Source organism: Acanthochromis polyacanthus, chromosome 15, assembly GCF_021347895.1.
Source record: "Acanthochromis polyacanthus isolate Apoly-LR-REF ecotype Palm Island chromosome 15, KAUST_Apoly_ChrSc, whole genome shotgun sequence".
Taxonomy (NCBI): Eukaryota; Metazoa; Chordata; class Actinopteri; family Pomacentridae; genus Acanthochromis; species Acanthochromis polyacanthus.
The window spans coordinates 8376226-8403375 of NC_067127.1; the positions used below are offsets into that span (position 1 = coordinate 8376226).

Genomic DNA, 27150 nt, shown 5'->3' on the forward strand with positions numbered 1-27150 from the left:
ACTAAACTTGTCACTAAATTTTTTTTCAGCAATGCATTTTAGTACATCTAGAATCTGCACTGTGAAAGTTCATATCTTACTCTATACCATTTTCATTATTATTATTTTTTAATCTACTATATATTTTTAAAATTGTGCTTTTATATTGAGTTTATGATATGCAAGCTGCTGCTGCAATGCTGCAATTTCCTTAAGGGATGAATAAAGTACTATTTTCATTTTTGCCTTCAGTGTCTTTGCCCTTTTTTGCCCGCCTTTTTTTTTTTTTACAGTGCCTTGCATGTTTGCACTGGGGGCTGAGATAAACAGCATTTCAATTCCATCTATATACTGCACATGTGGCAGAATTGACAATAAACTAGACTTTAAAGAAAAGATAAAGAGTTATGATTAATCGCAGTTTAAAGACATTTGCAATAGTCTATTTTGGAGAAGATACACATGTGATTTTGACTGCAAATCTCATTTAGAACTGGAAAAACTCACAACTCCTTAGCAAACTTAAGTTCTGAGTCAAAGACAGTGTAAAATCTTTGGATAAAGACGTTACAACCACTTACTAAGAGAAGAAACAAAAGGATCTACTGTTAATCTATGAAGGACTCCTGTGTCAGCGAAGGCAGATAAGGATGTAAACATGTAGACACAGTGACAGCTCTGTCAGATTCAACAGAAGAAAATGTACTCAGTGGGATTTCTAATCAAGCAGTAAAAGTTCATCGGTGCATCAAAATGTCAAGCTTTTGTTGAAGTGATACTTCTAAAGGTGGGTCTGTAAGTTCACTCAGAAATGTTTTATTTTGACAAATACAGGGCTCCCTTATACATTTTAGTGTAATCATTTATCAACTGTGAAATAGTATCAGGATGATTTCTTCCTACTGTTTGTTCTGCATGTTCTTGCTCCCTAGCAGAACCTGAAAAATGAAAGTATTTCCTACTCTTGGGCCATATGACTAGTTGACAGTTTCAAGCCACTATCTTGTCCCACAATGCCCTCTGCGCATATCACCCACCAAAGAGCTCAATTCACTACTGCGTATGCACAAGCAATTTGGTGCATACTCTTTTAGCACTGTTCTTTTGTACATTCAGTACTTTGTTCATTTAAATGAGTGCATTATATAAATAGGTGAACCAGAACCAGATAGCAACACAGTGAGCTAAGAATTTCATTGCATTTGCTATTTGTTTTTTTTATACTATACGGGGGAAAACCTTTAAATCCTTTGAATCCACCTTGTTTCACAATAGCCAATCCTTGTTTCATTGACTTCTTGAAAATGTTGCTTTACATTTATGAGAAACCATTCTTTTCCTCATTTGATACAAAACAAAATGAATACAGAGAACAGATCTAGTGTGCAAAAACAATCTGCACACTGAGATTCATTTTGCTGCCAATTTGTCCTCTTTTATTACTACACCACGCTACTAGAGCTATATTTTTAACGTGTGGTTAACTTTCTAAAACAGTTTGTCAATTTTAAAATATTTATTGGGGTCAATCCCTCACCAATAGATGGCCTCACATGAGTGAGTGGGGTTGGCCGGTTCTTGTCCAACGTTGCATTTTCATCGTAGTTGTCACTGCAGATGCATTCAAGTACCCCACTTAAGCTCCGAAATTAGATATATTTGACTATGACAATGTCTTTTTGTAAATAAAAACGAAAAAATACGCTGTGAATGGGCAGTTTGTTGTGACATGTTGCTGAATGTGAGTTGAGTGTGTCTTAGACTGTCAATATGTCGCATGTTATTCATTATATGCGACATGTTATTATATCCTTGTAGTGCGGGTGTTGACACGTTCGCCACCTTTCCGACGTTTCTGCTTGTCTATGAAGGCAGCACTTGTGACGGTATGAAGGGAACTCCCCGCTTCTCCAGTCACAAACCGCCTCCCCATGAAAACACCGGACATACTGAGGAGGGATCCGCACCACATTGGGTTGATAACGAGCACAATTTGAAAAAGAAGTCCTTCAACATTTCGACGGAAAGGTAAACACGCCACACACACACATCTCTGCTAGCTCTTCGTCGAAAAAACAGCCCCCAACTAGCGGCTCTCTCTCAGCCCGGTGTGAGCTCGGTTAGTTAAGACTGAGGCTCCAAGTCGTGGCGAGATAACTGTTAGTTAATGTGTTAATCGCGCTGTGGCACAAACTCAGATAAACAGCTCTGTATTGTCGCTAAGCTGCTTTTCCTTTGCGACACGACCACGGCTCTATATTACATTTATTCCCAAACACGACGTTAGCTAACTAATGCGGCTCACTGGCCTTGTGTTGAAACATTTTTTTTTAAATCGATGAAAACATCTCCCGTTATCGTTAATCCCGATCCAACGTGATTGACTAGAGACGCTACGTTTCTCTCTGGGTTATTTTTAAACGCAATTTCTTGGTTTTAGCATTGTGGTACACAGTCATGGAGCTAACAGTTCTCCCCAAATCGCGCTATAAACACAAGACCCCCGGGTGGACTGTGTTTTAGCTTAGCGAGCTAGCTAGCTACAACACTGAAGACGCCAACTTGTCTATCTATTTTTAGGTGGTCAGACTATAAGCCTTTAAGCCACACTATACAGCGGCTGCCAAGGCCTCGATGTGAATGAAATGGATGTTTTTAGCACGTTTACCCACCTGTGTCAAGCGTGATTCTGATGTAACGCTATCTCACAGGTGTGCCTCCTAACGTTACTGTGTCAGCGGATCGGTGAATCATTTCAGCCGATCCCTCTCTCCATGTCTCCTCATATTCTGTAAATATTAAAGCAGAGTACTACAGGTGGACAAACATTGGTTTTTCCTCAACGCGTCGGGTTGGCTCACGTTTACCTCCGTTTTGTGCTTCTTTTTATTTTCCCTGAAGAGCAAACAGGGCGGAGCAGGCGACCTGATGTAGCTCTGTCTTTTTTTCCACATTCCATTTTTTTAGGGAAAACTTGATCACAGATCTGTTTAAACAGTTGTGTCGTTAGAAGGGGAAAAACTGTCTTATTAGCAATACATGACTGCCAAGATCCACTTAGGCCACAAAGAAATCCCCTGAAGACTGTCATATACACATCAGCCAAAAAGAAAAGTGCTAAAAAACAGGGAGATGTCTGTGTGTGTGTGTGAAGGAAGCAGGGAGAAGGCAGCTCTTCACAGGCTTAATCACTGTGACTGCAGTCGGTGTCAACAGGGCAAAATGTTAAACAGGGTTTATTGTTGTCCCTGTATCCAGCTCCTATGCAGAGAAAGCCTTATTGCCAAAGCTAACCGTGCAAGGGTCCCAACAAGCAAGGATACGGGTGCATTTGACAAGCAAGGCACAGCAGTGTTTTTTGTCTTTAAGTGGAAACAATGAGTGTTCTGTAGACACAGCTGTGATTCAGCGCTGGGAAAACTGTCCCAGCAGATTGACCAGCAGTACCTGAGATCATCAACTTACTCCGGCCTGAAAACTGGAAGGAAAAAGCACTTTCATGCCATTGTTAATTTAGGCAGGAGCTGAACAATTTCATTAACTAACTTTTCTGCTTTTAATTTGGAACTTAGACAACATGGACACTTTTCTATCTCATACTCCTGCTTCTCTAGTGTTGACTGTACATCACTTGATACTGTTCTCAAGCTTCTGCACATTTTTTTGATCTGGGTTTTGTAGAAGAGAGACTAATTAGGGAAGACATATACCAACAGGGCAGGAAGAGATAGACGGATGAGACTAATGCAGCCTCTCAGAGAAGAAGAGAGGGAGACATCAGTGTAAAACAAAGCCTATAGATGCAACAGATTTTCTGTTCAATGTTTCCAATCTGTCTGAAGACATACTGGGAGTGTTAGCTGTGCATATTTATGGTGTCAGAGTCACAGGGTGTTTTGAGGTAATGGTCAAACCCATAAACCCTTAATACCTGACTAATTACCTCGGAGGTTATGTGACACCCGTCATTTGTGTGTGTGTCTGTCTGTCTGTCTGTTGGGAAGATAACTCAAAAACACCTGGGGAGATTCACATGAAATTTTGAGGGTCTGTAGACTATGGTAAGAGGAAGAGCTGATTTAATTTTGGTGGCAATCCGGAAAGGATCCTGGATTCTGGATCACTTTGAATTTTTTAGTATGTGGTCCAAAATAGGACAAAAACATCATAGGTTAGTATGTCGTCCAACAAATTGGAGCAAGGTGTCCAGATAGCTCAACTGGTTAAGAAGGTGATTTGTAAACAGAACTGTGTCAGAGATCCAGGTTCGATTCCAGCTCATGATCCTTCACTCCATGGGTTTCCTGTTTTCCTCTCTATCCTTGGCGGAGGTCTGCACTCTCTGAGTGCTTTTCTAGTTACTTCTTCGCTACCAGAGCGGGGTAGACTTGAGCCATACGCTCTGCCACTTAAAAATGAACCGGAGTTTGCGACCATGCATGAAAGAATATAATCGTTTTTGCTTTATGTATGTACAATATGTGATATTTTTAAATTTCAGCTAACTAGAAATGGAATCGCTCAAATAGTTTCTACAGTCAATATCTTTTGGAAAAATAATTGCAAGGTCTGTATGTAGGCATGTATGTTATATGTATCAAAAAATGGATGAAAACGTGAGCTCAACAAGTCTTCACCATGAACTGACTCAACATTTAAACCTCCATCTATCCTCTTGATACAAATAGAATTAAGTCACTGACCGTAAAGGAGGTAGATATAATCCCTGACTACTAATATAGTCAAATACAAACAGCCTTGCAATAGCATCTGTGTTTACAAAGTTTAGATGATTCTATATCAGAAAAGATGCAATGTGCACAATAGAAGATGGAAACATTGTATTTAAATACGTTCTGAAATTTAGGTCTTGTATCAGTTGTTAACCACGCCTGACGTGTACGTCAGCAGGGTTACTGCACTCGCTTCGGTATCTGGCTGGCTGGGTAAGTGTGTATGTGTGTGTGTATGTCCGTTCAGATATCTCTGCAAGTGCTGAAGTCAGGATAATCAAACTTGGCACTGAGTTAGAGGTCAGCAGATCAAGGTCAAGGTCACATGGGTCACTTAGCACATTTGTTGCATATTGCATCATTAACCACACCTGACGTGCATGTCAGCGGGGCAATTAACTGCGACTTTTCTCTCCGTTTATTGTAGCTCTGCATAATGTACCCTGCACTAGCTGATGATGCTACACATTGTAGTTTATTTGCCCCATAGCCGCTATTGGAAACAATCGTAAATCATGTTCTATTTTGTATTTTTTTGCCACATTTCAAACGTTTAATTCTTTTTGATTTTAATTTGATTGACTGTTTTATAGAAACACAGCTTGCAGTTCAGTACAACACCACCACTAACTGTGACTTAAATGGTAAAATAGAGTAGAATTGACAAGTCTGTGATAATGTTGGCAAAAAGTTTACATTACAGCTATCATAAATGTTTATTTTTATATTAGAACAGTCTACCTGCCATAGTTGGTTGCTTGCCAAAGCGTCAAGTAGTGAGAGCTGTCAGATTAAACATTAATCTATTAAATGTGTTATTGATACTGTTTGCAAATCACAATGACTAGTTTGTTTTTAAAATAACTTACTGGTCAAAACAAATGTCGATAGTCTGATGCATGTAAACTACCATTTTATCATCACTTCTCAACAACCAATGACAGTTTGATCGCAGGGTTTCCTCCAGAGAAGCAACATGCAACAGCTACAGCGCTGTTTCTGACCATAATTAGAAACACATGAAGTTGTACCATCATCACATGATGCCCCAGTTTCCTGTGGCCTACAACATCTTTTGGAGATCTAGGCTAGTAGCACTTTGATTAATCTATTTTTTGTTTTTCAGACAAGAAATTATGTCAAATTATGAGCTCAAATTATGATAATAATTGAACAGACGGACAATGTATAAGTAGTGCAATGCTGTTTTACTCAGCTGGCCATTCAATGAATGAAGGAGCAACACAGATTTTAGAATGATTTGGTATTAGTATAGGGATCTATATTAGACAGGATGATGCAGGTACATGACATGTGGAGAAGGGTGATGGGTGGGAGTATCGGTTAGGAATTTTAAGTAGGACAAGTTGTGCCTGTGAAGGTCTTTTTTTTTTTGTTTGTGCAATTGTCTAGCCTGCTTACACCTGAGTTGGGTATTTCCCTGTCCTGGCTTGTTTCCAGTAACTTCTCTCTGCATTCCATTTATGCTATGCAAGTGTCCCACGGTGTAAAGGTACACGAGTGTGACAATATTTTGGCAGCAAACCACTGTGTAGTGTAATTGCTGTAGACTCCTGACCTCGTTTTAGAGAGTTTGGCTTATTTTAAATGCAAAAAATCAACATGATGTTTTACTGAGAGCAGACAGAATGACTTCTGCCAAAGGTGTGAAAAATTTAAATCAAAATATGTTGATCCAAAGCGCAATGACGAGACATTACAAGGTGATTTCTTCAGTGTATGTTCATTCACATCTTCTATGTGACAAAGTGAATCTATGCTAATGTGTAGGTAAAAAGTTTATTTAAAAAGTTTGTTTATAATTTCTTATCCTGTAATGATTTTAAGCCCTTTGTCCCCTGACGGGTGCTTGTATTAATGTGCTGTATTATCTTATGCATGTTTGTACAAGACAATGAGGAGAATGCAAACTTTCTCTGTGGTTGAGGGTGTTTCCCCTGCTATTCTTGCCTAACCCTTTTTAAGCCAGGTGTATTTTTCTCGTATTGAGAATGAGTAAGTGTGAGTAAAGTCTAGATAACATGACTAAGACAGGAACAACTGGAAATTATGACTGCCCCTGGATGTCCCATTTTGTGAGGTTACATAACCTGGCAATAGCCAGATTAATAATTGTGTAGTACTTGATAGTACTCCACAATATCAATCTGGGACCGCTCCATGTAAATCCGTTCGGAGGAAAGAGGCACGGATTGGACAATGCAACAGTATGTCCCGCCTCTGACAGGTTTGTTTTTAGCCAATCGCGGCAAACTTTAATATGTCGTCATCGGGTTGCGCACAGCTGCTATGGTGTGGTCAAAGTAAAACTGACTTAATAGCAGCATCTACACCATAGACATATATAGGTAGACGCATCATAGGCTGTCGAGAGACGTGCTTACAGCGCCGCCATCTTGGACCGGGGCCAGCCGAGGCAGCGGTGCATAGAAGTCTATGGAGGAGAGAGGTACTGCTGAATGTAAAAGTGGAATTATTCGCCGAATTTTGAACCGATTGCCAAACTGTTTGATTTTTAGAAACATCACACGTGTAGCTACTATACAAGGTGCTCGGATATTTTTTTTACAATGCTGGTTTTGCCATACTGCTATATACCCCCCCCCCTGCGATCGTTGTCCTCCGTTGCCATGTTTATTTTGATCTACTGGCGCTTGGTGTTGTCGTCACACCCGGATATCCCGCACATTATCCCGCCCCACACACGAATACTGCTGCGTGATTGGCCCGAACCAACTTGGTGCTGTACGAAAAGTGAAGGCGGGAGCGGAGCAAGATGGTTTCTTGAGAGATTTGTGAACTCACAAATATCGCGAAAAATCAACTTGCTGGCAAGGTTAGAGGTTACACTGTCTGGGAAGCTTTTAGAATACTACTCAGTGTATTAATATGGGTGGGGAATTCTTTCTTTTCCATTTTCTTATTAGAAAATGTGGATTTTCTTGTACTGCCATTGGATTTTAAGGTCATCCAAAGGGCACATTAATTGCATCTTCATCTGGAGACCATGCAGGTTAAAGAAACCCAGACAGAACTAGAGAAACTGCTTGTAAAACGTATTAACCTCGAAGCCAGTAGAGTCATGAGGTCATGTTATTGTGTTTTAAGCTGTAGATACCTCACATTCTCATTACGTTTACACCTTAGAAAGACACAAGTTTTGAGAGTTGCCACGGTAGCACAAGATTCTTCAACTGCAGCGTTAATTCAAGAGTGCAAGTTAAGCAATTATACAAAAACCGACAGGAAGTTGTGTGTGTTCTGCCCAGGCATGCAAAGTCATTGCAGGTCTGTCAAGCTGTCAGAGTCATTGCCACAAGCCTTAGTAGTTCAAATTGTTGATATGTAAAAAGATGGTCTAAACGGCACGCTGCACACTAATTACTCCCTGTTGACAGCAAGTCTCCTGTGTTGCATCCCAGATATAATGTCTGTGTCTGCGCCACATGCAGCTGAGCAGAGGCGCTTGGCAATTTGTGTCGGTCCTCTGGGACTGTGAGGGCCTGACATCCTCATCAGTGATTCATAAAGCCACAGGTGGTTTTCTCATTAGCGGATAGCACCTAGCAGTACTGTGGCTGTTGTGCCGTTCAGCTCCCCGGAGACTTCAGCGAGAGCCATCCCTGCCAAATCATACACAGTGTTGTTCTGTGATAGCACGGCTGTTAAGATCTGTATGATGAAGATGTGCATTTTGTTGTAGGTTTATTGCCACTGTAGATTGTATCATATCTATATTTCCTCAAAGGACTTAGTCTTTTGTTTGAGATTAAAAACTAATATTGTGCAGGCATAGAAGTAGATCATTTTAATTACAACACATTTCAGTGAACAGTTTGCACAAAAATTATGCCATATTTTCTGAACATGGTTTAGTTTACACTGTGTGCCGGAGTCAGTCCTTTGACAATTTAAAGGATCCACCCTGTCATGGGTCATTATTCCCCCAGGCAATGAGCAGTCTGTTGTTCAAGGAAGCCACAGAGTAAACACCCTCTAGGCACTTTATTCAACATTTCTTTTTTTGACAATAGAAACCTAAGCCTTGAAACAAATTCAAAGTTTAGGTGTGGTTTACAAAATTATTAGGACATTTAAGTTGAATCAAGTTACTGTAGAGGCTTCTCAGTAGCCCGCACCTTGTTCCAGGAAATGGTTCCTGGAAACTTTTCAAGCAATTGTTTTCATTATTGCAGCATTACAAATCAAAATAATGCCACCTTTGTTTGAGTAATAGAGCTACACGTCCAAAACCTCCAAAAGAGCACCCCTTGTGGGGCTATTCTTCGTTGTAAACATTAAGTAATAAAATGCCAGGGTTTTGAAGGGTTAGCCACCTTGTAATTTCCTTCCACCTTTACAGAGTAACATGACACAAGTAATGTTATCTTCTTTTTTATCTGTGATCTGTAAGAGACACACTTTGTTTCCGTTTCGCTCCATGCTTCTGTCTCAGGTGCTGAAACAGTCTCCAGGCTGATTTCGTGTGTGTGTGTGTGTGTTAGGCGTGTATGTGTTAGGCGTGTATGTGTTAGGCGTGTGTGTGTGTGATAGGCGAGGCTCACACATCCAGGCGTCTCTAAGGAAAAGCCCACAGCTTGTGTTACTGTTGTGGCTACAGAGAACTGTTTTTCACTGGTGGGTGCTTGTGTTGTTTCCTTCACGTTCACACATACAAAAAAATGTTTTATTATCTGAATCAATCTATTGTGAATTCATTCTTTTTGGTTGGTGGCAGCAGTCTCTCTCTTTTTTTGTGTGATGTTTGTTGAGCTGGCTCTTTAATCTTTAAAATACTGCGCATACCAAGCGGGTTATTCATCAAACAGACAAACTAAAGGCTATGTACTGCTGGTCACTGAGCATCTTAGAAGTTTCGGTATTACTGAAGTTGCTTATGGTGTGTCATTTTCCCTACGGCATTTCGTACTATACATATGTTCTGCTTTATGGCTTTCAATTTCTCGAAACGGCAACGTGAGTTACAGTAACACGGTTCATCAAAATCGGTGTATGCGTATTGACTCATTGCTGGACAGGGACTGAGCTACCGTGTAATTCACAAGTTAATTGTTAACCATATTATCTATCACTTCAGAAAGACAGGCCCGGTTATGTAAATATTGGCCTCACATTGTCTGTTGGGTGTTTGTGTACGAGTTGTAAAGGGATACAGGTGGGAGCGCGTCGTCCAGCCATTGTTAGTTCACTTCACGAGATGGAAAAACACCATGTAAAGAGATGCTACTTTTTCAGAAACCGTGTACAAAGAAAAAGACAAGACCCTGAGAAAATACTATATTTGATGACTTCTATGCTACTGACAGTGATAGTTGATTATGTAATGTCAAGGCCATTTTGCACAAATGTATCGCACACAAGCATCCAGCTTGAATGCAACTTGAGCTGTCAGATATGAGAAATATCTGTGAAACTACATGTGGGAGTGGTCTGTGGTCTGTTTTTTGCAGTTTCAGTTCCATATCATTAGTGACTAGTGGTTCTGGACTAAAGCAGCAGATTAAACCTGCAATCCATGATTGATAATGAATCAGTATCTGCTGGGGAAAAAGACATCGGTCTACCCATATTACCACATTACAGGCAGCAAGTAATAATGTTCTGCCAACCGTTATCCGTATCTGTTAATTTAGTCCATGGCATTCAAAAAATTGTGAAAAAAATCTGTCCAAGCTCACAGCGACATCTTCATTTTATAAATTATGATTATGGTAATTTCCTGGTAAAGAAAAGCAGGAAAAACCTAAAATGCTTCATCAGTTTTCACACTTGTTGCTGATCTTTCTGTGTTTGTGGCTCTGCTTTATTTGCTTCTTTGTTGTAACTTAAAGAAAACTCATGATCTGCTGCGATGGCTGACACCTGTCATCTCTTCTCAAACGGAGTGACCAAGTCCATTTATTTATACATTTCCATCCAATGAGAAAATGTTTTTAGTCAGTATTTTGAATTGTTGTATTTTACGGCTTTGTGATTTTCAGGTTTCCTCTTTTCTTCCAGTCTTTGCAACTTTCCAGTTACTTGAAACTCTGCTTGAAGAGCGTATTTGTGTGTGAATTTATTTAATGTTCCATTCATATTTTAGCTGCAAATACTTTCATTATTGATTAATCTACAGATTAATTTGTCATTTCAATTTCTCCAAGCTTTTTTTTTTTTTTTAAAATAACAGAAAATAATGAATAATTTCCATTGCAGGTGTCTGATTTAGTCAGTCTAAATCTTCAAAATATTCACTTTACAATTGGAAATGACTAAGAACACCAACAAATTATTACACGAAGTGGATAAAACCACAGAGTTGTGACGTTCATTTATTTAATAAAATGACTCAAGACACTCAGAATTATTTGGCCAGGAAGCAGAATTCATGGGTTTTATCTATTCCCTCCACAAAGCTCCCTTTGTTGCTCATTAATTGTAGCTTCCTACGCATTTGCAGTATTACACGGTGACGACTTTACCCTGCAGACGTGGTTGGATTATTGGTGGAAACGCTTGAATGATTTGAGATTTGGTTTAGTTCTAACTCAAGCACAGACATGCTGTTTTTGAAAATCCCTTCTTAGGATTGTTTCTGGGCCCAAACGCTCGGCGACTATTACTGTGTAAGAGTCATGATGTGTTTGTCAGATAGTAGCTACCCGGTTCACATGATAAGACTAGTAAAGGCAGCTCAGCTCAATCAGATTTCCATGAGTGTCTACGTGCGTATCTTGTGTAAAAGTCTGTATATCTGTATTCAAATCTCAAAAGTATTCAAGTCTGTACTTCAGATAATTTGACAAAGGCCATTCATTGCACCAGCAGACTTCCATTCTTACAAGGTGCAGCTGTTTATTTTTCAGTAGCTCCCCCCAAAAATAACAGCACAGGATGAAAACAGAAGGAAGCAAATGCACAGCCAAAGAGATAATGATATCAAGTATAATCAATAGGTGTTGGCTCCTGATCACTCAGGCACTGAGGAGACCGACGCAAGAGGTGGAAACTCAAAAACGGAAGGTCACGGTAGGTCAGAGGAACTATTTTCCTCCCCACCAAGGCCAGCGTGGTGCAGCTGATGAAATGAGAGGAGGGCATTTAGGAACACATGACAGTGAGTGATAAATTGTACAACGCAAATGCCACTTGAAGCTCAGATTCAGGTCAGGTGTTTTGAAAAGTGTATAAGTGGATGCTCAACAGGGGGAAAAAAGAACTCTAGAGCTTAGTGATATCATGAGAGTATCCAGCCTGCTATTTACCTTAGTAAATGTTTAATTAGTGAATGTCTGGATGATGCTTGTAGCGGAGCCAGCGAGGATTTAGACGTTTGTTCGTTGTTATACCCACTCTGAAATGACTCTCCACATCTGTGAAAGGCCGTTCAGAGTCATTTGGTCCCACTCTTGGCTGCCTAAACATGGACTCCGGTTGGTGTGTTTATGTTTATGTCAGCTTGACATATTGTTACTGCTGGGTGGGATCTTTTTCTGGTGATGTCATCTCTACTGCCTTGTGCTAAACCACCCAGCACCCCCTCCTTTCCCCTCCCTCCGGCCCTACCAAACTTTCAGAAGGGAAAGATTTACTGCATAAAGTAGAAGCAGTTTTGTTTTAATCTGACTCTGATATGGTCCTGCTTTATTTAGTCGGGTTTTTTGGTGAGCTCAGCCTGTCTAGCTGCCTTGCTCCTCGCTTCACGTTTAGCTTGTTGTTCCTGTTTATATTAGTTTCTAGGTCCGCGCTGGCATTTCCACCTGATGCGATACGTGTGGTAGAGATATATGTTAAATAAGAGGAAGTCATGGCAAGAATCATGGTGTGATCTTTGCCGCCCCCTTTTTCAACTCGCCACACAGATACTTCTGGAGGACTGTTCCTCTTTGATAGGGATGTTTTTCTCTTGTGTCGGTTTCCTCTAAACCAAGCTGTTACAATTATAGATGTTTAACAACAATAAATTATTCACTTTAGAGTCGAAGAAGCAAGCAGTGTATAATCAGCCTCAACCAGTTCTCAGTTTTTGTTGTGGCAAGCCAGAGTTTTACCCATCAAGCTGAACTCAAACTCCGAAGCAGACAGGCTCAGTAAGTCTTCACAGCTATGTCGCACATTGGCAACGATCTGGTAGTTCACTGCTTCAGTTCTTTACTGGTAGGATTGGTCTAGATGGTACGGGGACTGAAGGCTCAAAGAAAAGAAGCCTGTTGTTGTGCAACGTGTTAGCACCTGATCCACAGAGCCACGTGGAGCGCAAAGTTAACCGTACGAAAGAGGGAAGAGCTGTGATATTGTTGCAATATGAGACCATTTTAGACATCATACTGTTGCACTTCAGTTCTCATGAAAAGTGACGGAAGTAGTTGCATCATTAATAATGTGAAAAACCAGAGAAAGAAGTTCAAACCATGTCTTCTTTCTCACTGGCTTCCTGTCGTGAAGTAGGTGTGAATCTCTTCTTTTGTAGATAAACCTCTTGTTATCTTAAGTCGGGAAGGTGGCTGCTCAACTGCTGATAGACCAGACACAACTGTATGAATATGGAGCAGGAACATGCTGAAAAATACATGTTTTCAACAAAACCTGTACTCGACTAAATAACAATGTGTAGGATTTGACAGTTAAGAGCCCTTTAAATGATAATTGTGAAGCAGTTTGCAGTCTAAATGTCTTTGGACAGGTATTTTACGTTCGCTGTCTTTTAGCAGTTGTATTTGCACGATTAAAGAAAAGGCAAGAATGGAGACTGTACGCGAACCTTGTTAAATTCTCATGTGTGCTCTCTGCATCAATACAGTTCCCTCCTCTTTATCGATCTACTTGGACACCCAGTTCCTGGATGTATCACTTCAGTAGTTGTGATCTCTGTGCTGTTTTTTGAGCAGTATTGTGATTCAAAGTCCAGCCAGTTAAGCCCGTGTCCCCTCTTTAAACCTTCCGTGTGTGTCGTTGTGTAATACTAAGCATGGGACTTGTCTCTTTTTGTGATCAGGTTAACAAAGATCACTTCCCTCAACACTTTAAACATCCACAGCTAATGACTGAGTTTAGTGCTGTAAGGAGGAGTTGGCCTTCATTGGGTAAATGCGACAACAAGACTCTGAGCTCTGTAAACATGTACCTTCTGTGCTTCACCAGCACTGGCCATGATAAGCTTATCCTCCTGAGTTGTCTTCCTCTGGCGTTGTCATATTTACGAAAGTTCTTAGGGGAAAATAGCCTTTCAAGGTCTTTTGTTCAAGGAGAAGCTTCAGTGTCGTTTTGAGGCCTTGCCCTGTTTCTGTAGCCCTCAAACAATACTGTCCCAATAGTCTCACTGCTGTTGCAATTCTGGCATAAAATGTTATTTAAGCCTGCTTCTTGGTCAATAATTTTCCATGAAATGTAATTTAGTGCTTATATATGCACCCCAGGTACTTTTTCTGCACTTTGAAGTCTTTACTGGGAGAAGAGAACCACAGCTCAGAATCATGTTTGTGCGTTACTTCAGTTCAAAATCTGAAAAGATTTGCATATTCTCGTGCAAATTACAGATTACAAAACATGGCTACGTTTAAAGTTAAACACGCTCTTTTATCCAGCTATTTTTAAAACAAATTCATACATACAAGCTACTTTATCTGTTTTGGAATCGGTGTGTTTTTGCCCATTGCCTTATTCAGTTGAATGAGATTATTTTTCGCAAGCTGTAAGCAGATTCATAGACCAAAGGTCCCCAGCACAAAGCTGACTCGGTTACAGCTAATCTCTGATGTGTCTGAGTTGTAAGCTGTTAACAGATTGATGCAACTGCTGTTTGTTGCACTGCGTTTTTCGTTATCTCTGCTAAATACTGTTACCGTTTGCTCTCTACAGACTATGTGAAGGAACACAGCTGGGACGTCACGTAGCTGGTGTAATAGCCAGGGTCACGCTGTGCTGTTTGCATGTTATCCTTGTGTTTATTATCACACTTCTTCTTCAGTGTTTGTATGTTACATTAAAATCATGAGGGTATTTGGTCATATTGTTCATCAGACCTCTGCAGAGACAAATCTGACACAAGGTAGTGTTACAGTTGTAGACGGCCCAGCTTTCTGCCTGTTTATTTGACCCTGTTTTTGTGGCCTAAATGAACAGGCCTCTGAGCAGAGCTGAGGTGAGATGAGGTACTGATGTGCAGTTTGTTGTCCTGCCAACCGTTCAGCCTGCCAGTGTATTTAGTTGCTGTTGGCCTGAGCCGAGCTTGCTGTGTCGGGGCATGATGACTGCTGGCTGACTCTTGACAGGGGTGGGGCTGACTTAATGCTCAGCCCTGACCTTCACTCTGATTTATGAGTTCCTCTTTGCGGCCTGTCCCGTGTCCTCCTCCTCCTCTATCCACCTGCTTTCCTCCTATCCATGCTGTAGATCAAAACTTGTCTCCAGCTGTACATTGCAGCCTCCCCTCCTCCAAGCACAAGCAGGGCCACCCTGTGTCCACCACCGACATCGCGGTCTATAAACAAACGGATGATAAGTAGCAGATGTGTGAGTTCGTCCCCCGGTTGTTGCTGAGTTTTGGCTGAAGCTTGGAGGCCTGTTTTCTTCCAGTGTAGGAGTTTCTTTTGTAGCGTTTTTTTTTTCCTGGTCTTGAGTGATAAATTGGTTAAGTAACCTAAATTACTTGTCCAGCTGACTTGACAGACTACTCCATCAAACTGTAGAAATTAAGATTTATCTCTGTATCGGCCCTGTCTGTTCTGCTTATCAAATGAATGATGAATCACTGCCTCACTGTACATGTTTTCTTTTCTGCTGCCATCCATCACTTTGTCTGGCTTTATATTCACCTCAGGTCTGTGTGATCTGTTGTACAATAATAATAATAGTGGTTTTGAACCAGAAACCCTTTCATGTGTGTAATTCAAAAATACCACATATCATTCTTGAGTATTTTGACTCCTTGTCAGTGAAGAAGAAGATCTATAAAAGAGCTTGTCTACTTAGGATGTTGCCACAGATACCTGAAAGATTTCCCTGCAGCAAGAATCAAAGAGGAGAAAGCTGCTCATCGACCAAGTCCTCATACTGTTGCTGCTGCTGCTGTAAAAAATTTAGAATGATGTGAATTATTCATTTATTGTTTCATGTCTGAAATTGATCTTAAGTGGTTTGATCGGTGATTTCCAGTATTTCTGAGTTGCCCAGGCAACCTGTGCCACTCTCACTCATTCAGAGTAAACACGTGGTGTTCCGGGCCAGGCATCCAGTTCAGGACTACACCCAGTAAATCTGTGGAGATCAACTTGGTAGTGAGCACCAGCATTATGAGTCATGCTTTTAAATTGTCTTCTGCAGGAAAGAAATATGTGGAAGGGGATATGATTGTCGTGACTGCATTCTGATTCACAGCGTTTTGTTTTTTTGTTGCCAGGGGTGCAGTGTGTGGAAAAAGCTGATGAACTGAGGAAAGCCCGCCGTCCTTCACCGATCATCTTTAACCCTGAGACAACCGGCTGCCTTTTTTTGCCCCTTCATCACCTAAAGAGGAGGCCGGGCTCCCTCTGGGTGCAAGACACACCATGTGCCAAAACTGGAAAGGACCTACCAGTGCCCCATAGACAGCCTAACCTCTTGTGGACCTCGCCCTCCAGCCTGAGGACCCTCCTAATCCTCCATATTGCCCACTGGTCAAGATGAAGAAGGTGGCAGCATGGTCGGAAGAGGATGTCTCTAATTGGCTGAACAAGGAGGGGATGCCAGAGTACATAGATTTCCTCCATCAGATGGACGGCCCCGCTCTGCTCGGGCTCACCGAGGCAGATTTCCGGAAGCCTCCCCTTTCGCTGGTGTCGTCTGACGGCGGACAGCAACTGTTGGAGCGACTGGAGACGCTGCGGATAGAGACCCACATCGAGGCGCACAAAAATGGCCACGCAAACGGCCACGTTGGCGGGCTGCCCAACGGAACTACCAAACCCCAGAGAAACGGCACGTTGGGGATGAAGGACCACGGGATGGAGATGATTCACATCCCCATGCCTACAATGGAATCCACGCGATCCCCGTTCCCTCCTGAGTGGGGGAAGACGGGCATAGCGTTTGTCTACGCGGTGGTGTGCTTTGTCACCACCACTGTCGTAATTTCAGTGGTCCATGAGAGAGTACCACCAAAGGAGCATACTCCGCCGCTGCCCGATAAGTTTTTCGACCTGTTTAACAGGGTGGAATGGGCCTTCTCCATCTGTGAGATTAATGGCATGTTGCTGGTGGCACTGTGGCTGATACAGTGGATTCTACTCAAGCACAGGTACAGTGATGGGCTTGCAGTTTAACGTGAAGTTTAGTCATTCAAAATACATATGGATAATATATTGCTCTTCTATATTATTCATTTTCTTTGTCGTTTTTCCTTTCTAGGTCTATTATAGGCAGGCGGTTCTTTTTCATTGTTGGCACACTCTATATGTACCGGTGTATTACAATGTACATCACGACTCTGCCTGTTCCTGGGATGCACTTTAAATGCTCTCCAAAGGTATGATCTCGTCCTGTTTTTATTTCGGGCACTATTGTAGCTAGTTGAGCATGAATGCCTTCCTTCTTGTTTAGAACAAATGTGTTTGTAATGGGTGTACTGATCACAAAATGAAATCCCTTGTACCTGAAACCCTCTGAGTGCTCTCTGCTGATTTTACGATGTGCGCCAGTGCTTTGTGTTTTTTGTTTTTTTTGTAAGAGGAACTTGAAGTGATGGCTTCACTTTTTTGTAATCTCTATCGAATGATATTGCAAATGTTCTGCCAGAAAGCAGATTCACATCCTTTTGTTTGAAGCCTCTGTGCAAATGTTGTTTGCTTTTGTTCATAAAAAAATTAGATAACTCCAGTGAAAAAAGGAAGGTGTGTATCCATGTCTAGCTTGTGTAACGCTGCAGTTTTCATGACTGTTTCAGATGTGTGCTGCTGGAACACTAGCAATACGAGTACCCACTCAAAAAGCCACTATGAAGCACCAACTGTTGCAAAAAGCCTCATTGTGTAAGGACAGGGAAAAATAGCATTGCGTAAGACATGTTGATGTGCTTGGGGAACATGAGAGTTAAGACATCGGGCATGCTTTGTGTGCTTCCACCTTCATCTGCCTCACCCTCATTTTTTTTTTACTGGTCTACAAGGATGCTGCATCTCCTCCTCCTGTGTGTCTGCAAATTTAAATGGTAACTGTTAGTCAGTGGAGGTCAGTCTTAAACGTAAATCAAATGATAAAAAATTGGTATAAATGTATACATTGGTGTGTATTTTGATAGATTTGAATACCCTGCAGCATTACAGTGCTTGCTGTAATTTGCTGCTATTACGTTATATTAATTTCACTAAAACTTTGAATGCAAGAGCTTCACTCACAATCAGGTGTTATACACTAATTGAATTCCTCTGATGAGATCACTTTTTACAACTTCTGTAGAAAAGTGACATGGAAGCACATGCACTGTAAGTTGTTGTCAAAGTAGTGGAAAAGTAATTTAAAGGTGATGAATGGCTGCACGGATGAATCCAGACTTGATGGAAACTTTAATAGTAGCTGCTGGCACCTATACCATGAAGAACCAAACACACCTGTTGGATTGGTTTATGCTATGCTGCTGTATTTGATCTCTCTCTTTTATGTTCATATTTCTTTAACAGGCACCAGTAAGATTTTCAGTTATTATACTTGCATACATAATCTAAAATCGATGTCTGACTGTGCTTTTTCTTTCAGCTTCTTGGGAACTGGGAGGCACAGATGAGGAGAATAATGAAAATGATTGCTGGTGGGGGTCTGTCCATCACTGGTTCACACACCATGTGTGGCGATTATCTATATAGTGGCCACACCGTCATGTTAACACTAACATACCTCTTCATCAAAGAGTGTAAGTTCCACTGTGTCTAGAGGATAGTTGAAGTAAGAATGCACAGGAAAGTTGTTTTCTTGCATGGAGCAGTTCATTTTGAAAAGCCACATATGCAGTAATAATGTTCTGAAGACCAAGAGTGCATGCATGGATGTCACTTGTGTCACAATGTTAGGAAATACGGACAAGTGAGATTGGCCTAAACTTTCAGCACTTTATGGTTTGAGAAATTTCGGTATGTTGCTAGCTTTTGCAGCACTTCTCTAAAGTGTCAGGAGATCCAGATGCAAAGAAAATATAAAGGAAGTTCTGCGCCGTCCACATGCCTGCAACATGTTCGTCTCGGTGTGCTAAGACGTTGCACTGTTACATAATCACATTTTCTGTTCCTCAGCACAGCAAGCATTTCCGTTATCTAACGTATTTTGGTTTGCTCACCCTCTTAGTTCACTAAGTCAGCGTGTGGATGAGAGGTTGTAGCATTTTGGTCAAAGTGTGTAGACTGTCAGGATTTCTAAGGAAAACTTGAGTTGAAAAGTTGCTTCTTCTATTGCATCACACGGCACTGCAATGCCTTGTGTCTGATCGATACAGTGGTGACATCTAGTGGTGAAAAGGAGAAAAGCTTTGTGTAGCATTGGAGCTGAAGCATGGCTCTTATGACCACAGTTTCTCATAGCTGCTAGCTGACACTCACTGACCCCAGTGGCTCATTTAGCCCAAAGTCCTGCACAAGCGTTAATGGCTGATGAACTAACAGGTTGGGATTAGAGAATTCAGCCTTCACTCTGGAGTTTTTGTGTTAAGTTTGATTTGTTTCATGTGTTTTTTGTTATTGACAGATTCTCCCAGGCGGTTCTGGTGGTACCACTGGCTTTGCTGGACTTTGAGTGCCGTGGGAATTTTCTGTATCCTTCTGGCCCATGACCACTACACTGTGGACGTGGTCGTGGCGTACTTCATCACTACACGTCTCTTCTGGTGGTACCACACTATGGCCAACCAGCAGGTCAGTGCAACATGACCCGTTTTAAGGTTTGAAAATGTGGAAAAGGAAAAAAATATTTTCACGGTGAAACTTCTGATGTCCACATTTTTAGCATTTTTGAATTTTTTTTAAACATGTTTTGGTGGAAATGTTAAAAATTTGTTTCTTAAGAACAGTCACAGAAAAGTCTACCAAAATCCAGCGGAGTTCGCTGTGAATGTTCTTACAGAAAACATTAGAAGTTTTACTTTGAGCAAACTTTTAAGGGAAATTTTTAAGGACTTATTGGAATTTTCTTCCTGAAGCTTTTGCAAATTTTCAGAAATTTGGGGAATTTTTTTTCTGAATTTTAGGATGTTTTTCACAAAAGGAAACATTATTTGTTGGTGTCTGTAAATGAATACAACAGGAGGGTTAAAAGCAGGTGAATTACATTAAGTTAATTTGCCTGATATTCCTCATGCTTTTTACCTTGTGGTGTTCATCAGCTGGCATCACTGTGCATCCATTATGTAATATAAAATGTGCTGTATGTATTGTTATGCAACGTTATGAAATACACTCAGCCTTAGAGGTTCTTGTCGGCAGATTTTTGGACACTGTTGGGCCGTTTGCCCCCGTTTCCAGTCTGTGCAGAGCCAGTTGGCTGCCAATTGCAGCTTTGTATTTACTGTACAGACACAAGTGGTTTTGGTTATCTCATCTAATTTTTGGCAAGAACGCAAACAAGCATACCTCCCATATTGATCGCCGATTCCTATAATATCTGTGATTGTATTAAAGGTACTGCTGTAAAACAATGAGGGAGGATTTTGTGGTAATATTGGCAACAAAAAGCTATACTGAATTTTCAAGTAGTGACTTTTTGAATTAACAAAATACACCAGTTTGTGTCTGGTTGTAACCAAAGCTTTGTTTTTCCACGTGCGCCTAAGCCTTTGTTAACAGAAAGCACAACTTGCACAGTGTTAAATGTTGGCAAACGTCAGCAAAAATTAAATATTTGTGTGTTTTTTGTGTTTCAGCTGAAGGAGATGTCACAAAGTAACCCGTTCTCTCGGGTGTGGTGGTATAGACTTTTCCAGTACTTTGAAGAGAACGTGACCGGCATAGTCCCCCGGAACTATCAGCTGCCATTTTCATTGCGAGCGTTGCAGTGGAACCGCGGCGTGAAGTACAGCAAACTGGACATCCAGTGACCCCTGTCATGTTAAAGCAGGCAAGGACTGTGACTTCCATAAGTGCTGTTTTTATCCAAGGAACATGGCACTGTTCAATGTAGCGCTGTCTCTTCACCCACAGTTACAAACACATCCCTGTCCAAATGGGTAGCACTGTGACCCACCTAGTATTGTTTTTTTTTTCTCATATCTCTTTCTTCTCTGGTAGTATAAGGTCAAAGTACTAATTTATTTGTTTAGTTTCCTCTTCATAGGCCGCATAAGGTTCCGATTTTGTAGCAGATCTACGAAGCATTTCAACAAACTTCTAAAACTCAAAACTTTTTTTTTAAATTATTGAAAAGGACTCGAATACTTTTCCCCTCACAGCACAAAAAAACCCATAGTTGATGTCTTCATGTTTTTAGATTTTAGTGCAAATAGGGTCAATCAGATGCTTATTTGAGAACCAAAATGCCATAAGCATTTTCTTTTTGGTTTTTTTTATAGCAACTTACGTTTTGTAAACTGTCCTTGCTAAAATGAGTCAAAGGTGCAAAAAATAATTTTTCTAAATATGTCAAACTTTATTTTTCAAAAGCAAATGATGTCCAACAAAAGATTTTTAGATTTTTATCTTTTTCAAGATGGATAACTGAAAGCATAAGAATCTAATGTGGTATAACATTATTCCAGTGCCTTCCTTAGCTTGATTGTAAAACGGTTCAAGTACTATATGTCTTGTGTGTCTCTGCCACCGTACCACCTCGTACCGCGGCACGGTCACAGTCTCGTTCCCATGAATGTATAAAACAACTACGCCAGCCTTACCAGAAGATTGGTCTTCCCAAAATTAAGCGCAGTGAGTGAAATGTCCCGTTTGTTTCTCGATGCTTTAAGATGTCAGTTTGTGCTTAGCTGGTCAATGCTGTTCTAACAGAGAAAATGACTGTTACCTGTATTTTTTGTTTGTTTTTCCGTCTGTAACATTTCATTTCTACCAGTCAGTCTTTTTAACCAACACCAGCCATGTTCAAAGCCTGATCGCTCACGCTAAGTTGCCTGTGGGCATCGCCATGTCTGATCATTTTTACTTTCCACCACAACATCATCTGCAAACATCACTGCCTAATTGGACAAGAAATGTCTCCAAGGTGCAGAGTTAAGTTATTCTGGACCTGGACATGTCATTGCAGCATCTCTTGCTCAGGAGATAATGAGCCTTTCTCTTGTTCACCACATAGATTCCCTGTTTGAAATCAGAATTAACCTCATCACTGTCTTGTTTTGCAACCTCCGTGTTGATGAGATGGAGAGGAAAGTGTTCAATGTGACACTTATCTTGAGCTGAGTAGATGTCAAAGTTGTGAAAACGGAAGCTTCAGGCAAGGTGTCTGTCTGAATCTCTTCGTACATTGATCGTTTGTTTTTTCTTCTTGTACTGAATCAAGCTGCTATTCTACAGTTTGAAGACAGTGTATCTTCTGTATGCAGTGTCTCCTCAAGTGCAACGCCAAAACAATCTTCTTTGTAGAAGTAGCAAACATACGACATGGAAGTTGTTTGTGGGGAGCAAGCTGAACCGTGATGCACAGAGCTGGTGACACATTTGGCCGTGAGTGTGCAAACATTGATTTCCATGAATGTGAAAATGCGTCCACATTGATCCTAATCATGTATATGTTAACTTTTATTTTTGTTGTTGTGTAATTATGACTGAACTGTAAAGAGCAAGTATTACACAGGTTCATGTAGAGGGAAAGATTTAACTCATTATGTGAAACTTTTTTTCAGACTAAACTTAGTTAGCTCTGATGAAAAACTGCACTAATCTTTAATTTTACAATTTCCAAATAAATAAGCGTGATGATCTTTAATCAAAGGAAGGGGGCAAGAACACGATATTTTAAAAGATTTTGATGCCAAGAGGAGTCTTAATGTTTGAGAAAAATGATAGTCCAGGCTCAACCTCCTTCCTGTAGCATCGTCCAATCATTTCACTTTTTCTCAGTTCATAAGAGCACAGGAGGTTCCTCCTTTATGGCCATATTTACGGCAATGTTTGGTTAAAACGTGGCTCTCTTAATATTTGAGGGCTTTGATAAGGATGAAGGTGGGATTTAATGTTTGTCTTCTAGTTTGCCAATCAAGTTATTTTATTTTTGTTTCTGTCTACAAGAAATGAACGTCTGTTTTCTTGTACGTTTCTCTGTAAACTTCTCACCCTCTTTGTCCCTTTTTGTGCGTATACCAGATGTTTGTAAGATATGATAAAGGATTCTACATGGGATGTTTTTGAATAAAACATTTTACTATAATGAATTTAATTTACTGCCAGCCTCTTTCTTTACTGGTGAACCGATGGTCTGTTGTTCTTGCATCAGATTAGATTCTCATTGTGTCAACTCATTGTGCCAGAAGATGACGTCATGGCAGAGCCGTTAACGGCCAGCAGATGGACATGTTGAGCTGTATAAATAGAATCGAGGGCCGGCCTCTCCTCTCAATGCGTTTCATCTTCCAGTTTATATTAGTGGACTTGAGCATGTCTGACAGTTATTTCCTCCATTTGCTCATTCTAGGCCTCTCGCTAACCTTTCAAACATGTCCTGCTCATGTTTCAGTGCTGGAGTCTCGCTCTGACTTCTCCGCTCGTCCTCCCAGCTGTTTATAGTCAGCCAGTTCAGTAAGCTGAGCCTCTTTGAATAAACGCACACCACCTACACACACTTGCACTTAAACCTTCAGCCAATTGGGGCTGTGGAACAAGTCACAACAGTGGTGTATCATCGGTTTAAAAGGCAAAACTTGTTAATGAACAGTTGCTTGGTTACACATCTAGCAGCTGCGGAGGAACGGTTATTCGTTTGTTGTGTTTCTTTGCGTCTGATAAATGAAAATCCAGTGTTCGTGCTTTTTAGAGTCTGTTTTTGGAGAAAAGAGGTTTCTGCAATATATCAAATTTCATATGGAAAATAACAAATTGTATCACTATCAACGAAGTTACCCATCACAAAAACACCTCTCAAGGAAGCGTTTTAATTCCAGATCACATGACCTGCTCCCTATGATGTCATTTCCTCCTGAAGAAAAGACTCCAAGGCTTTCTGAGTTATTTAAAATAAAGTAGTGTGAGAGTCAAGTGTGAATTTATTGCATGCCAACAGGTTTACTACAATATCTTTATAAATAACTTTCATTTTCAATTGTATGTGTAATATTTTAGAAGAATCTTTCTCTTCAAATGCTATGTGGTGTTTGATTATAGGCGGCCATGTTGATTTTAGGCCTGAAAACAGCAAAAAAAAAAAAAAAAAAAAAAAGTCAACTATGTTACAAAAAGTCCTGAAATTGTATATTCACCCAGAGGTTCTTGTTTTCAGTACTTGGAAAAGAAAGTCAGACAAACTTGCTGTGTGTCTTTGTTGTGGTCGTTTCTTTTCTTAAAAATTTAAAACAATTCTAACCATGACAAAAGTTCGTATTGAATTCAGCTCCACACCCTCAGACTTGTCATTGATCTCACAGTAACCCAGAGCAGCGTTTTAGATCAGCTTTGTACTGACTCTGGTAAAAATAGCTTCAAGAGCTGAAGTAAGTTTTCAGTTTTTAATGAAGAAGAAACTCTTTGAACTTAGAAAATGCAAAACGGGAAGCAAATCAGTCTGTAACAAACTTCTAGTTGATTGAACTTCATATCTTGAGGTTACTGAGCTTGTTCTCTCAGGTTCAGACAATTGAACTCAGAATTTTAAAGTTGTGCAACTCTTAAGATGACTTTAAACTAATTAAACATGTGAAGTGCAGTTAATTCACATTATTAAGGCAGCATGGGGACTTAGTTTCTAATCTAAATGAACTTAAATTGATTTGAAATGCAATCTTTCTAATGCTACAGCTTTCAACACCTGGACATTATTTGCTTGTAATACTGAAGATTAGTTTCTGCATGTGCAAAAATGACAGCTAAATTATGAACATCTGCATCAACAGGATTGTTTGCTGATCAGATCCAACAACCACATGTCACATTAGTCAAATGCTGCGTCACTCTACGGTGCACCACAGGGGTCATGAGATAGAAATAAATATTTAGATGAGAATGCATCAATAAACTCTGCACATGGATTGCTACACTTCCTGATCTTGGTTCCACTGAGGACTGAAATATCTTCTCTCAACCGTGTCACCTCTGTGGGGCTTCGTAAAATGATCAATGCACATAAACCGTCCCCGTTTTTCTGACTAATTTACAGCCAGTGACTATAAAAAAAACTGAAATGTCTCACATGAAACAACCAAATACATCTGAACTTCCTCAGAAAAGTCACGCTGGACCACCATTTCTCCTAGTAACAAGCTGACTGAGAACCTCGACTTTCCAAAAGTAGCGTTGACTTTCACCCAATTTCACTGAAGGAACGAAGCCGTGAACATTCTCTTTGAACTCAAAATAAACATAACAGAGAGAAAAAAGTATCCTGCAGATTATCAGAGCATCAATCAAGCACTGATCATCGTGGATTCTGACCACAGCAGCCTCCAGGGGAGCAGGAGATCCAAACAAAACTAATTAGATCACAACCTCAGTTGCTGATCAACTGTTGCTAGAGGGTTTGTGCCACCTCTGGAGTGCTGCCTGCGAAAAGAGCAAGAGGTCTTCATAATTCCGGGGTTGAAAAGGGGCACATATTTATTTTGGGCTGGCTCCTCAGCACACTGGAGACTTTGCTGGCACCCTGGAGAGACCGGGTTGGCCAGCCAAGCCGAACTCCCACACACTACTATGCTCTGTACATCTTCTAGTTTCAGCTGACTTCATTAAATAGGCCAGAGTTGCTCTCAGGATGGTTTGCAGATCAGTGTGTCTGAAAATAAAATGTAATTATGCAGGTGTGTGCAGTTTGTAGTGTGGACAGAAAACACGCAGTGCTCTTAATTACTGTCACCTTGCATTTGATTTGAAACTTTGGAGCGCTACAGTGCTGTGTGCGCGGTGCTGCCTTTTGACTCGGGTAGTTTTAGCTGCTTCACATTATTCAAATCATATTTTGTAGATGATTTTCCAACACAAATGCGTGTTAACATGTGAAAATCTAACCTCTGCTCTGGCGTCCGCGCTGCAGCAGCCCGTTTTCCAATCTGGCTAGTCTTTGCACTTTATCAATCACTTCCCTAATGATGAACATTTCGAAGGACTACTGCTCAGTATGTTAAAAAATAAAATGGATTTTTACAGTTACATGACTGCATCATAATGTAGTGTCTGCTACTAACCTGCCCTCCCTCAAGGCCACGCTGCCAAGAGAAACAATGCTCTGATTCATGGGTTCACAAGCAAATTCTATTCTATTCTCAGCAGTGCTGCGGTCTTTCATCGTAATACCATACTTAGTCCGTAGAGATAATGTTGCTCGAGTGCAAATGGAGGTTTGTCTATTAATGGATGCCTTGGAAAGTGGGTGGTATGAGAAAGAAGGATTTGGGTAATAAAACTGCCATGGTGTATACACCAACGTCCTGGACCGTAGACCTTGCTCCATCGTGCTTTTACTGATGATAGTAAATGGAGAGAAAGACATAGACACATTTTCATGCACAAAGTTGGTGCTTGAGCCTGAATTCTCCATCCTTCCCAGAGTGTTCTTGTGGTGCATCCAAACACCAACGTTCATGCCGTGCACAGTTCGTAGCACTTATTTCCATCCCTCAGACCCTTATCAGTGCTGGTGAGATGTAATGTCATCCCCTCCAACATCAGGCCGCCGCACGCATCTCAAGAGGCCATGAAATGACCGGAGCTTAAAGAGGCAACCATATCATCGACCCTCCTCCTCTCCTTCTCCTTCTTCTTTCCCTCCCTGACCGCTGAAGTTTATCCTCGCTTCAGAGCTCGCTCATCTCGCCACGCTCTGTCAGTTGTGCCAACACTCCCCGAAGCCTCTAACCACTTGAAATGGCATCGCACTTTCAGTCAATCTACCACTGGAGAGGTGACTCAGTAACTGGCAGCCATTACAGCCAATATGACAAGGTGGTGATTTTCAGCGGTTGAGGTCACCTGCGGGCCCCAGCTAGTGTTTGCTGCTACGTTGGGAAGCGTGCGAGTGATTTTTGCTTCCTCTACCTTCTGTAATTTTGGATTGCATCGCTGCCTAAACTGGCATTGCGTCCGGGAACAACATGCTGTGTGATATAACAAGTCAAAAGTCAGCTCACGCCAACTGAGGGGGACACTCTCATGACTGATGGAAACGTTTTCTGTGCCATCTGTCGACAGCCCTGGCCACCAGCGCTGGCACAGCAGACCGAACGAGCGCAGGCATCCTCGGTTGTCTCGCCACAATACCTGGATTTCTATGCATCATCCTTGTACAGACACTCTGATCTGTAGCTGTTGAA

General features: G+C 41.0%; 1 protein-coding gene across 1 annotated transcript; it reads left to right on the plus strand.

Moving 5' to 3' along the window:
* The first annotated feature begins 1872 nt into the window (after positions 1 to 1872).
* On the plus strand, positions 1873 to 23070 carry sgms1a (sphingomyelin synthase 1a). The gene is made up of 6 exons (XM_022187031.2): positions 1873 to 2007; positions 16135 to 17010; positions 17121 to 17238; positions 18465 to 18618; positions 19443 to 19609; positions 20614 to 23070. Exons 2-6 carry the CDS (start codon positions 16397 to 16399, stop codon positions 20785 to 20787), a joined length of 1227 nt encoding a protein of 408 aa, XP_022042723.1. The 5' UTR covers positions 1873 to 2007; positions 16135 to 16396; the 3' UTR covers positions 20788 to 23070.
* The last annotated feature ends 4080 nt before the right edge of the window (positions 23071 to 27150 follow it).